General features: G+C 37.2%; 1 protein-coding gene across 5 annotated transcripts in view; it reads left to right on the forward strand.

The window, feature by feature from the left end:
* The window catches only part of PARD3B (par-3 family cell polarity regulator beta), a 1,167,593-nt gene that overhangs the window by 145,095 nt on the left and 1,008,831 nt on the right, over nucleotides 1-13,667 (forward strand). For all 5 annotated transcript variants that reach the window (XM_069578084.1, XM_069578083.1, XM_069578085.1 and 2 more), the window contains exon 2: nucleotides 7,925-8,026. In XM_069578084.1, coding sequence (XP_069434185.1) covers nucleotides 7,925-8,026 — 102 coding nt within the window. The remainder of the gene's footprint in view (nucleotides 1-7,924; nucleotides 8,027-13,667) is intronic.

The raw sequence follows: 13,667 nt of genomic DNA on the forward strand, positions 1-13,667 counted from the left end.
TTTAATGTACAGTTTCTATTTTTTCTTGAAGTATAGTTGATTTACAATATTGTGTTAATTTAACATGTGCAGCAAAGTGATTCAGTTATACACATACTTTTCAGATTCTTTCCCATTATAGGTTATTATAAGGGCTTCCCAGGTATCACTAGCAGTAAAGAACCTGCCTGCCAATGCAGGAGACTTAAGAGACGCAGGTTGGATCCCTGGATCAGGAAGATCCCCTGGACGAGGGCATGGCAACCCACTCCAGTATTCTTGCCTGGAGAATCCTAGGGCAGGGGAGCCTGGCAGACTACAGTTAACAAGGTCGCAAAGTGTCAGACATGACTGAAGCAACTGAACATACATCCATGGGTTATTACAAGATATTGAATATGGTTCCCTGTGCTATACAGTAAATTCTTGTTTATCTGTTTTATATATAAATGGTGTGTATATGTTTATCCCATAATCCTAATTTAACCATCCCCTTTCCCTTTCCCCTTTGGTAATCATGTTTTCCATGTCTGTGAGTCTATTTCAGCTTTGTAAATAAGTTCATTTGTGTTATCTGTCAGATTCCACATGTAAGTGATGTCTGTTATATGTTGTCTTTCTCTGTCTGACTTACTTCACTCGGTATGATAATCTCTAGGTCCATCCATTATTGTTGCATGTGGCAATATTTCATTTTTTATGGCTGAGTAGTATTCCATTGTAGATGTATACCATGTCTTTTTTTTTTATCCATTCATCTGTCAATGGATATTTAGGTTGCTTCCATGTCTATTGTAAATATTGCTGCTATGAATATTGGGGTACATTGTCTTTCTAAATTAGAGATTTTGTCTTTTTTGAATATATGCTCAGTAGAGGGATTGCTGGATCATATGGTAACTCTGTTTTTAGTTTTTGAAGGAACCTCCTTACTGTTGTCCAAGTATATATATTTTTTATTGTCTGTATTGCCGAGTTGTACTTTTCAAAGTATTTGTTCACTTTAAACAAATTTGTTCTAAAAATTTGTTCAATTTTATAAGTTGTCAGTTTTGGAGGTCTAAAAGTCTTTACAATATCTTTATGAAATCTATGATGGTATTGCTTTTTTCTTTCCTTAGTATGGAAATTCATGTTTTCTCTTTTTTACTTATCAATAATTTTATCAAGCTCTTTATATAACCAACTTTGATTTACATTTGTTAACTCATTGATTATTTTTCTCTTTATTTCCTTCCTTCTGTCTTTGCTGTTCTTTTCTTCCTTTTTGGCTTTTTGTTTTTCAGTCGTGCCCGACTCTTTGTGACACCATGGACTGCAGCATGCCAGGCTACTCTATCCTCCACTGTCTCCTGGAGTTTTCTCAAATTCATGTCCACTGATACCATCTAACCATCCATTCTCTGCCACTCCCCTTCTTCTTTTGCCTTCAATCTTTCCCATTATCAGAGTCTTTTCTAGTGAGTCAGCTCTTTGCATTAGATGGCTAAAGTATCGGAGTCTGAGCTTCAGCATCAGTCCTTCCAATAAATATTCAGGGTTGATTTCCTTTAGGATTGACTAATTTTATCTCCTTGCAGTCCAAAGAACTCTCAAGAGTCTTCTCCAGCACCACAGTTCAAAAGCATCAATTCTTTGGTGCTCAGCTATCTTTATGGGTCCAATTCTCACATCCATATATGAATACTGGAAAAATGATAGCTTTGACTATAAGGACCTTTGTCAGGAAAGTGATGTCTCTGCTTTTTAATAGGCTGTCTAGGTTTGTCATAGCTTTAGCTTTATCTTTTGATAATATTCATAGTAAAGGCCATAACTATTCCACTGGGCACTGCTTTAGCTGCACCCTACATTTTTATGTTATTTTAATAATTTTTAAGTTAAACTGTTTTCCAAGTCCATTTATTTTCTAATCTGTTTTATTCAGAACTTTATTTCTTAATTTCCAAATAGCCAGGTCTTTTCTAGATCTGTTTGTCATTGATTCCACTGTGATTGGAGTGCAAATTCTGAATAATTCCAGACTTCTGAAATTTGTTATTCCATGTGTACTTGTAAAGAATGTGTTTTCTAGTCTTTTGGGGGTACAGTATTTTGTATATATGTGATATAAATAAGGTCACTTTGTTAATAGTGTTCAGATTTATATTTTACTGACCTTTTTGTTTCCTATTAAAAGTCTCCCACTGATTGTGATTTTGTGTGCATGTATGTGTGTGTTTATCTATTTTGGCAATGTATGTGTTGAAATTGTATTGGGTGCATATAAATTTAGCAGTTTTCTTCCAATTGAACTATCCTTAAATTATTATGAAACATCGCTTTTTACCTTTAGTAATGTGACTTAGTCTGGTTTATCTGATGTTAGTATGGCTATATCAGGTTTCTGTTGGTAGGGTCATAGATTTTTAAAACTGGCAGTGAGTTTACAGATCAGTTGATTCATCTTCACTTTGTGTATAAATTGTATGTTAACTGTAATCCTGTTGTTCAATTCACCAGGTATTTTTACTTGCAACCCAGTCTAAAAACCCTTGGTTCCATGCTAGTTCTCTTGGTTTCTTTGGAAACATACTTGACCAAAGGGGCATCAGCTCACATTCTTTTCCTAATTAGTTTTGTCTCAAGTTTATGCTTGAATTATCTCAGTAACATGCAGCACTGTTCTGAATTCAGGGCCAGCTTATAAGCTCTGTAGTCAGTGTTACCCTTTCTGTCTTGAAAAAGTGAAAGTTGCTCAGTTGTGTCTGACTCTGCGACCCCATGAACTATACAGTCTATGGAATTCTCTAGGCCAGAATACTGGAGTGGTTAGCCTTTCCCTTCTCCAGGGGATCTTCCCAACCCAGGGATTAAACCCAGGTTTCCCACATTGCACGTGGATTCTTTACCAATTGAGCTATCAGGAAAGCCCCCCTTCTGTCTTAATTCTTCCCTTTCAAGTATCAGTGCTGCTCTGCTAGCCTTTGCTCAGGTATCATTTCTAGGAATTCTTCTTCCCTACACTGTCTTTGATTGGTTATTCAGGGACTCCTGCTATCTGCCTGTCCTAAATAATCTTGAGCCCTGCTCTGACTGCTCTCTGTTTGTTTCCTGGGTGCATCTGATTCTCTTTTGGTCTGGGGTAGAATGGAGAGTAACCCCAGAGGATTATGAAAGAAGTAGTTAAAATGTGAATGCACATAAAACTTCCTAACTTTCTATCCAACTTATGATACCTCAAGTTCCCTTTCTGTTCTTTATTCCATTGCTTCCCAAACCTTTAATTTCATGATCATGAGCAGTTATGCTCTGAAGCTTCTCTCACTTGTGAAACACTGGACACACAAAGACTTCGGGGTCTTCCGCTATTGCCCACTGTGCCCGCTATTCTTTGACCTTCATGCGGTTCCCTGTGCAGAGGCCAGGGAGCCTCCTGGTTCACTGATGAGGCCCAGAGTAATGACAGCTTGTTTGGATCCATTTACTTAGTACATAGAAATGGGTCTGATTCCCTTCTAAGGTATTCCCTTCATAATGTACAATTGTGCTTTTTGTTAAGTTCTTTAAAGTATTTTCTGTGTTTAAAAAAATGCACATTGTCTCTGCTATCTCATTAGCATTTGACCTTCAGTAAGTAAGTTCACCTACTGGTGTCTTGCTTTCCTCATCTATAAAATGCATTATTAGCTATGATGACTATTTTGTTAACTATGTGGAGAGATAAGCAATTTAACCATACGAAACACGTGGTATCTGTTGGACCTGACCTATTATTGGCACTAAAACAAATGATTTGCTGTGATGATGAAGATAATGATAAAAATGGTGAAATCTCATTTTATGGATATGTTTCACCAGATTCATGATTAAATTCTACAAGGAAAATTCTAATTTTCCATTAACTTCAGTTAAAGTAGTACTCCATTTCTTGTGTTCCAGTGGCTAAGATTTTTCTTCTGAAAATATGAAGCCACAAAGAACCTAGTTATGTTATTGAGCATGGTAAACACAGCTCACTGATAAACACAGCCCTTCTCTTATTCCCCTGGCTTTTCTTTCACAGCACTCTTCTCCTCACCTCTGGGCCTTGTGGGTCATGCAGGTTATTTTTTCCTCTTCTTGTAGCAGAGGCATTTTGCTTAGAAACTCTCCCTTGATCATCAATATAATCCCAGTGCTTGGTAGTCACAGCATCATAGTATCCGGTTTGTCTGTCAACTCCTGTATGTATTGTAGGTGGAAAATTATTCTTCTTCAAAATATTGGATATTATAAACTTTCTAGGATGTGGGGTCGAATTTTATGTCACTGCCCACAGTGAAGAATATTTGCTGCTGTTAATATCAGTGCCTGTTTTAAAGATTCTACCTCAATCATTAAAAGTACCCAGAAATTGTCTTCTTTCTATAATGCATACATTTTTGTTTTATTTTCCATTTCATCCTTTCAGATTATTTTTAGTTTTCAGATTCCAGTAGGAAATAAGTTAACTGTGTATTATTTTAAAAATGGATAAGATACTATCGGAAGTAAAGGAAACATAATGTATAATGTTATTTTTCAATACTTTAATGATCCTAGGGGTATAAGTAATATGATTTAGTGCATAGCATGTGTACTAGGGGTGTTTTCAAAATAATTGAAAAGTAATACATATTATAAATATTTATGCAATATAAAGGTAGATTAATTGTCACAATTATGAAAAATAGAGTAAACTTTTCCAAGTGATTAATTGGGTGAACCAAGACATATATGTGAACATCTTTTCATGTTTGATCAGTTTTATTCATGATGGTAATAAAACCAAGCAAATGAAGTGCAAAATGTTGACTGTGATGTAATGGTGGAAATTTTTACATGCATAAAGGAGTCAGGTTAAATTTATGGCCTTATGATGGCTATATTGGCTGCTAATATTGTACACACATTCTTAAAATGATCTATAACACCATGGCCAAAATGCCATGGGGACAAAATCACAGTTGGTACATACTGTGTTGATTTAGCTCTCTTGATGTGCAAAATATTAACTCAGACAATTTTCATATAGCTCATTGGCTTTTGTTCAGCATTAGATGTGTGTTTGTCATTAGTTTACTCTTTGGGAGTGTATAAAATGGCATTATCAATGTAGCACAGAGTTAAAATTGCAAAAGAGTCTTTATGTTCTGGCACCGTGTAGTTGGCTTGATTTTTTTTTTCCTGATTGAATTTGAATATATGATTTCAAAATGTATCAAATTACTGTTTCACTTGATTTAAGTTGGTAAAACTTAAATTCTGTATTTTTGAATCAAAACCAGAGATAAATGTCTTTGTTTCAACTCCAGTGTCTGACTTTCCAGAAGGTGTTAGATACTCCAGTATGTGAGAGGGAGGCATCCTCCTGGATGCAACAACCCATCTTGCTGCCTCTTGTCTGTTCTTCTCTTTGCCATTGATCAGATCCTGTTCCCTGCTATTTGCTGAGTTTCCCTGGTTTTAATCTAAGTCTTTGGTTTTTCTCTGTAGGCAGGAAGAGAGGTATACGTTAATAACTTCTACCAGCAGTTGTTGGGTTGAGTTGTTTACCTTAGTCTTAGGTGATAAGATCCACTTTTACAAATAGTATGGAAAAATGCAGACAACTTGATGTCTGATTTAAATAATTGAATATAAAACAACTCTTTAGTTTTTTTTAAATCAGCAAGTTTCATCTACAGAGCTGTAATATATCAAAAATCAACTCAATGGAAGTAATGGAAATAAATGGAACACTTTTTTTTTTGGTAAGAGGAATATTTTTATAAGGAAAAATGCAATATTGTATAGATTTTAGCTAGAAGTTCTATGTAGATTTGGAGAAATACATTGCTTGTAGCATGGTGAAAGTGAAAGTTGCTCAGTTATGTCTGACCCGTTGCAACCCCATGGACTATACAGTCCATGGAATTCTCCAGACCAGAATACTGAAATAGGTAGCCTTTCCCTTCTCCATGTGATCTTCCCAACCCAGGGATCAAACCCTAGTCTCCCACATTGCAGGTAGATTCTTTACCAGCTGAGCCACCAGGGATGCCCTTGTAGCATAGTCACACCAAAAAGGTAGAATTCTCAAAGATCATGGGGCAGTTTTATTTTGCACTTTTACATATAATCCAGTGGCCATTACATATGGCATTTTGTCTGCCGCAGTATCTTCCCTATTTAGAATCTAGTGTATTGTACTTAGCTTTTATAGCACAATTAGCCTTGAGTTGTCAAAGCTCTTCGATCAAAGAATCTGAGCTAACGATGCCTTTCTTACCTGGTTGTATAGTCACTGCTTATATCTTTGTGATCTCTATCTGGCAAAATAGAATTGGGCTGTTTCCTAGTAAATCATTCATGTTTCCACACTATGTCTAGTAATAGAAGCAAAACAAAAAAACAAACAAACAAAAAAAAAAACAAAAAAAACAACAAACCATTCTATTTGGAGTTCCTATTTAAGTACTCTATAGAAAACTTTCATTTTAAAGTTTTGAAAGATTATCCAAGGAAGATTCCTTCAGATTTTTTAAGCCTATAATTTTATCAAGTTGACTTACTGAAAAGCTATGTGTTGAGTCACATATCAGTAGCCCTCTGAATAGATGCTTTAAAAAATTATTTAATAGTTATGCCCTTGCCTTTTACCAGGGTCAGCTAAAGAGAAGGCTATATAGCAAGCACTTCTGTTGGTTTTTGTGAAACTGCAGCTGAATTCTGTGGGCTATGTTAGGGCTTACCCTTTACAAAGATTCATGTCATAAAGGCTTAGACCTTTAGCTTAGAAGAATTCCTATGTCTTCTCACAAACTGGTATCCATTTCTTTAGTGGATAATGGGTGCTCATAGCTCAAAAGTTACCCACACTGAGGGCCTTTCTAAGCATCACAGAACCAAATTGATTATGCCTTGAGTATTTTGGTAAAAACTATTTATTAATGTTTTTCTTCATTCATTGGTTGTTGTTCTTATTGTTATAATGGATAACTACTATATCATTTCCAGAAACAGGTGGTATAGAAGTAACAGACCTGAATCGGAGCAGAGTGTCTAGCTACATATCCAGTTGGGAAAGTAATTCCTGAAGCCTTAGAGTCTGAAGCAATTTTTTTTATAAAAACAATACTTGGAAATCCCCTAAATCACCACCCCAATTCAGCGAGCACTCCTTCCTGCATTTGACTGTGGACACAGCTCTAGTTTCTCCCATGCTTCGGGGATTGGAAATCAGTGCTGGGGCTCTTGTTTCAGATGCCATTGCCAGTTTCAGGGCTGAGGGTGTGTGCACAGCACAGAGATATGAAAAGTTGAAAAGGATTTTGGTTATCTCACTGCAATTGTGTACCTGAGATGATAGCTATTACCATCATAGATGTCTAACTTTTGATTTTTTCCTACAGCTTTAGGATCTCAGTTTCAGAAAGTACTTTTGAGAAGATCTTTCTTTTCCTGATTATTCTTGAGATTACCTAGTATTAGTTGCTCAGTTGTGTCTGACTCTTTGTGACCCCAGGGATGATTTCCCAGGCAAGAATATCGGAGTGGGTAGCCATTCCCTTTTCCAGGGGATCTTCCCAACCCAGGAATCGAACCTGGGTCTCCTGTGTTGCAGGTGACTCTTTTCCATCTGAGCCACCAGGGAAGCCCTTAAATCAAAGGTTATTCAAAATTTCTTGAATATGCTGTACAAATGGCTAGGGCAACTTATTTTTCCATTGCCATTTATCTTCCTGGAAAACTGTTAAAACATGTATACTTTGATTTACTGACTTAAACAGGATAATCATGCCACAGATATACAGATAAACAGATAACATTTGTGTTAGGTGTTTAAAAGTTTTATTATTGCTACAGTGTATTTTTAATGAGTCTATTTTTAAAATTAAGATTCATTTTATCTTTTATTATAAAAAAGCTTTAGTTATGAACGTTCTTGGTTGTCCTCCCACAGGATCCTGCCTACTGGGTGAAGATTCATCACTTAGAGTACACAGATGGAGGAATCCTGGATCCAGATGATGTCTTGGCAGATGTCGTTGAAGACAAAGATAAGGTAGATGCCTCGAAAAGTGTTCTATGTCGTTTTCCTCTATAGAGCCACATGTTTTCCTAGAGACTGAGATCCTTAACAAACTCAGGTGTCAATTATTGTTAAAAGGTACCATCTGTTCGATTTTTACCTAGACAGCCCATACATCAAGGTTCATCATCAGATGCTTAGAAAAACTTTGTCAAGGTTTGGGAATCTGTTCATGGTGGCCTAATTAGCAGACACTTCATTCCCAAGAGTTCCTGATATGCCTCAGTAAATTAGTGTCAGGCTCTGAAGCTGTTTCGATTCTCATTGTCATTGCTGGCTCTGAAATCTATTTGTGGCCTTTGCTAAATACTTAATGCTTGGGATTCGCATGTGGTTCAAAGGAGAGCCTACAGTGGGGAGCAAAGTCTTATGAAGAACTATGGTGAAGTTTGTTCTTAAAGTAGCTGGCAAGCAACTATCTTGAGTGGTAGTCTGTCTTTATTTCTAAAATGAAAAACACTGACTTGAATCTTTCAAAAAGTTTAAACATGTTTTGCCACATATGTGGAAATAATCCCACTGCAAATGTCTTATTTTAATGGGATGATTCTTCTGATGCTAAACTGAAAAAGGTATAAACTATTCAAACGGGATACACTGGCTTACTGCTGTGAAAATTTATTTGTTTATTTTTTATTATATCTGTTTTGGGCTCCTGTGATTAATGGCTAATGTGTTCTCCAGACTTGAACTGCAGCTTTTCCTAAGATCCTTACTTCTAATTTTCTTCAGCTGTGCATCCTTAGTGCTGTTAGTACTAGGCTAATTGAAGTCTGTAAACATGTTTCTCTGTATTGTTTTTATGCCAAGGGTAGGGGTGTATGTGTGTTTTAATCAACTGGACTGGAATATAAATAACTGCTTTATTGAAATTATATTACATTTGCATTTTCCTTTTCCATAAGATTTTTTTGTCCTGTTGAAATTTACATTAGTCTTTGCATACATTATATGCATTTATTTTCCCTGTTTTCTGTTGGCTTTCAACCCTCTTTTGCTTTGCATTTTAATTAGCTGTTTCCTATGAAACTTATCTCCCTAAATGATTGTAAGCTCCTAGAGGACATGGACTGAGAGATTTTAACTCCTTTTTGTTTCTTGTATTCATAATATCTGGTACACTATTTTATCCAGACTTGATTCTCAAAGAACACGTTTGAATTTGGGCAAAAAGGAAGACTTTTTTCTCTACAGCTGACTCTTGCTGTATGTGATTTTGATGCCCACTTCTTATTGTTTGGTCTCATGGTAAATAATAAAGTGGTATTTACCTTGATACACAAGAGGAGGATTTTCACTTCTGTTTTTCCCCTTTTTTACTTTTTTTTTTTCTCTACATCTTCTTTCTTCTTTTCAATACTCTAGATATTTGGGTGGTTTATTAATGAAAAAGGTCTTCCCATTTCAAATTTCACTGATGTCCTCTGTATTAAAATGAAAAGCTGAAATGCGGCAAGATTAAGAAGAGCCAGAAGAAAACGTCTCACCCCAGCCTCATCCAGGAGCTCATTACAGGCAGGGTGAGCCCATGACCCATGCAGGGAAATCATTTGTCCTGTGGACCGCCTTCCTTTTCGAGAATTGTTTTTAACTATCTTGGCATTGCACTTTTTAACCATAATCCATTTGCTAGACATAGAAACAGCTTTATAATCTGTTTTGAAAGGACTACATCACTATTACTAAATAAGGTAGAAAAGTGAGATAACCAGTTAAAATCCCAGCAAAGAATTAGTACTATTTGGGTACAAGTTTACTCATTCTTTTAACCTACTTTAACATTGCTATGTGAAACCTAATTGTTATTTTTCTGCAGAGTTGATGAAAATTTACACTTTTGATATTGCCAAAAATAATCGCATTCCCTTTTCTTTTTTAAAAAATGATAGAAGTGAAAAAGACAGCATTATTATTTTTTCTTTCTGACATTCTCTCTGCAATCTTAAAATTTCCTTACAACCCAGTTGTCCGGTGTGGAAAGAAGTCTCTGCCAGACTTGTTAACCTTTCCTTTCTGTCATTTTAGATTAAGCAGTATTTATAAATGTTATTTGTGGATATTTAATGACGTTTCAAACAACTTTGAGACAGTACTGAGCTTGGGTAAAATTGCAGTTCTACTGTTTTTCAAGTTGATTACCTAATCATCGCTTACGTTTAGAGTGTATGGAGAAGGAAGCCCAAAGAAACATGGGTGGATATATGTAATTGTTGTGCTCTAGGCCGTGCTTCTCAGCTCAAGGAAAGACTCTGACCACAGTTGAGAAACAGCATTAGGAACCATTGATGGCCTAACTGGAAAGGGTGACATAGGAAAAACAGAAATTTAGAGTTGGAAAGCAGGAAAGACTGAAGCTGTTAATGTAGTGTATGAAAGGGCCATCCAGTACCCTTAAGTAGCAGTTAGAGGTTAAGTGGTATTCTGCTTAAAAAATCAGTCGGGAAGCTAATAGATTTTAATTGATTTTCTAAAGACATGACTTTCGAAATTTCTGGTACCATAAGTGGTTTGTCTTTGGTCTTCTATTATTCCTTTGGCCAACACAGTGCATAATGCATATATGATATCTCTTTGGGAGGTTTTATTTTATTTTAAACTTGATTTCCCATTAAAATCACAGGAGAACTAAGTTTTTGCTCTGTTGCGCTATTTCTAGCCTATATTTTGTCAAAATATTATTGGAGCAGCTTTGGAATTTTGAGTCTTATGATCACTAGTATTTGTGTAAAAGGGAAAGTGTCAGCCATTCATTTGTGTCTGACTCTTTGCTTCCCCATAAACTGTAACTCCCCAGGCTCTTCTTTCTGTGGAATTCTCCAGGCCAGAGGACTGGAGTGGGTAGCCATTCTCTTCTTCAGGGGATCTTCCTGACCCAGGGAAGCTATGTATTATCCCCATTTTTAACTTCTAAGAACAATTCACAGAAATTGAGTCACTTGCCAAAGCTCACACAGGTAGTAATGGCAGATTCAGCCTCTGGAACTGAGAGTTTTAAGTCTCCACGCTCTTTTTCTCTTCTGCAGTATGCTAAGGCAGTGTGTTGGGTGTTTGTATCTATGATTTCTAACTATGAAAATTCATCAATCAAAAATAAGCACGAATTTGCTTTTACACAGTTACTGCCATTGTTAAGATATGTAGTGGAATTATGGAGAGTAGCAGAATGGATTCTAAACTAGTACGCTGTGCATGTACAGTTAACTCCAACTCTCTATGCCTGTAGCCGGCATCTGATTTACTACAGAGGTCTGCCACTTTTACCTTTGTTACTTTCTCTTGTACCTCCTTTCCCAGGACCTGGATAATTCAATCCAGTCACAAGTTTAATTCCAGATGGATTTATGGAATACACCTGCAGTCTATCCACCGTGTGCAGTTCACATGTATAGTGTACACCACATGCAGGGCACCATGTACCATGCTGTCTGAGGAAGGCAGGGCCCCCAGAGATGTCTGTGTCCTAATGCCCAGAACCCGTGAGTAACTCTGACATAGCAGATTTAATTAAGTGAGAGACCTTAAAATGAAGAGATTGTCTTGGGTTTTTTGGGTGGGCTACATGTAAACATAAGGATCCTTATATATGGAAGAGGAAGGCAGGAGAGTCAGGGTTAGAGAGAGACAGTATGAGAAAGTGTCAGCTGGCCAATGTGTGATTTGAAAATACAGCCATACAATGTAGACAGCTTGATTTCAGACGAATGAGCCCATTTCAGACTTCTCCCCTCCAGAACTCTAAGATGAATTTGTCTTGTTTGAATTCACTGTTTGAGGTGATTTGTTTCGGCAGCAATAGGACGTTGATATGCTGTCTTTTACTCTTTTAAACTTTTAAAGTGATGCTGGTCTTCTCAAGTTTCATACTAACTTGACTTTTAAGATGCTATAGGACAAGGAAAATATGGCAATGTATAACTTATATCATGTAAACTGGAATACTGCCACTGTTTTATTATATATACAAAAGTGTAATTATACTATGTGATAAGGTATATAGGCAGAATGTTTCTATCTTTGACTATCATAGAGATTCATTCTGAAGACATGAGAGTAGTTCTCCTGGACTCCACCAGGGGTGGGTTGGCCCCCTGAATCACCCATGAAATTTGGTCCTCAGATACTATAGTTTCAGTTCAACTTTATCCCTTGTTAGCTATGTGTGCTTGGTTATGTTTTTTCATGTCTTATTCTTGATTAACCCCTTTATAAAATACATATAAAAGTTAGTTTTACAGGATCAGTATAGGAAAACTGTATAAATTATAAGAAATTTTAAGTCCAGCATGGAATATAGCTAAGCATTCAAAGGATAACTGTTCATTTCAGTTGCTCAATCAACTCTGAATCTTTGGGACCCCATGGACTGCAGCACGCCAAGCTTCCCTGTCCATAACCAACTTCCAAAGCTTGCTCAAACTTATGTCCATCTTGTTGGTGATGCCATCCAACCATCTCATCCTCCGTCATCCCCTTCTCCTCCCACCTTTGATCTTTCCCAGGATCAGGGTCTTTTCCAATGAGTCAGTTCTTCCCATCAAGTGGCCAAAGTATTGGAGTTTCAGCTTCAGCATCAGTCCTTCCAATGAATCTTCAAGACTGATTTCCTTTAGGATTGACTGGTTTGGTCTCCCTGCCATCCAAGGGACTCTCAAGAGTCTTCTCCAACACCACAGTTCAAAGCATCAGTTATTGGTGTTCAGCTTTCTTTATAATCCAACTCTCACATCCATACATGACTGCTGGAAAAACCATAGTTTTGGCTGGATGAACTTCTGTCAGCAAAGTAATGTCTTTGCTTTTTAATATGCTACCTAGGTTGGTCATAGCTTTTCTTCCAAGGAGCAAAAAGTCGTGTCCGACTCTTTGAGATCCCATGGACTATACAGCCCATGGCATTCTCCAGGCCAGAATACTAGAGTGGGTAGCCTTTCCCTTCTCCAGGGGATCTTCCCAACCCAGGGATCGAACCCAGGTCTCCCACATTGTGGGCAGATTCTTTATCAGCTGAGCCACAGGGCAAGCCCTCCAAAGAGCAAACATCTTTTAATTTCATGGCTGCAATCACCATCTGCAGTGATTTTGGAGCCCCCCAAAATAAAGTGTGTCACAGTTTCCCCATCTATTTGCCATGAAGTGATGGGACCAGATGCCATGATCTTAGTTTTCTGAATGTTTAAGCCAACTTTTTCACTCTCCTCTTTCACTTTCATGAAGAGGCTCTTTAGTTCTTCTTTACTTTCTGCCTTAATGGTGCTGTCAACTGTGTCTCTGAGGTTATTGATATTTCTTCTGGCAATCTTGATTCCAGCTTGTGCTTCATCTAGCCCAGCATTTTGCAGGATGTACTCTGCATATAAGTTAAATAAGCAGGGTCACAATATACAGCCTGAACTTACACCTTCCCTGATTTGGAACCAGTCTGTTGTTCCATGTCCAATTCTAACTGTTGCTTCTTGACCTGCATGGAGATTTCTCAGGAGGCAGGTCAGGTGGTCTGGTATTCCCATCTCTCCCAGAATTTTCCACAGTTTGTTGTGATCCACACAGTCAAAGGCTTTGGCATAGTCAGTAAAGCAGAAGTAGATGTTTTTCTGGAACTCTCTTGCTTTTTGGA

This window comes from Ovis canadensis, chromosome 2 (genome assembly GCF_042477335.2).
Source record: "Ovis canadensis isolate MfBH-ARS-UI-01 breed Bighorn chromosome 2, ARS-UI_OviCan_v2, whole genome shotgun sequence".
In the NCBI taxonomy this organism is placed as follows: domain Eukaryota; kingdom Metazoa; phylum Chordata; class Mammalia; order Artiodactyla; family Bovidae; genus Ovis; species Ovis canadensis.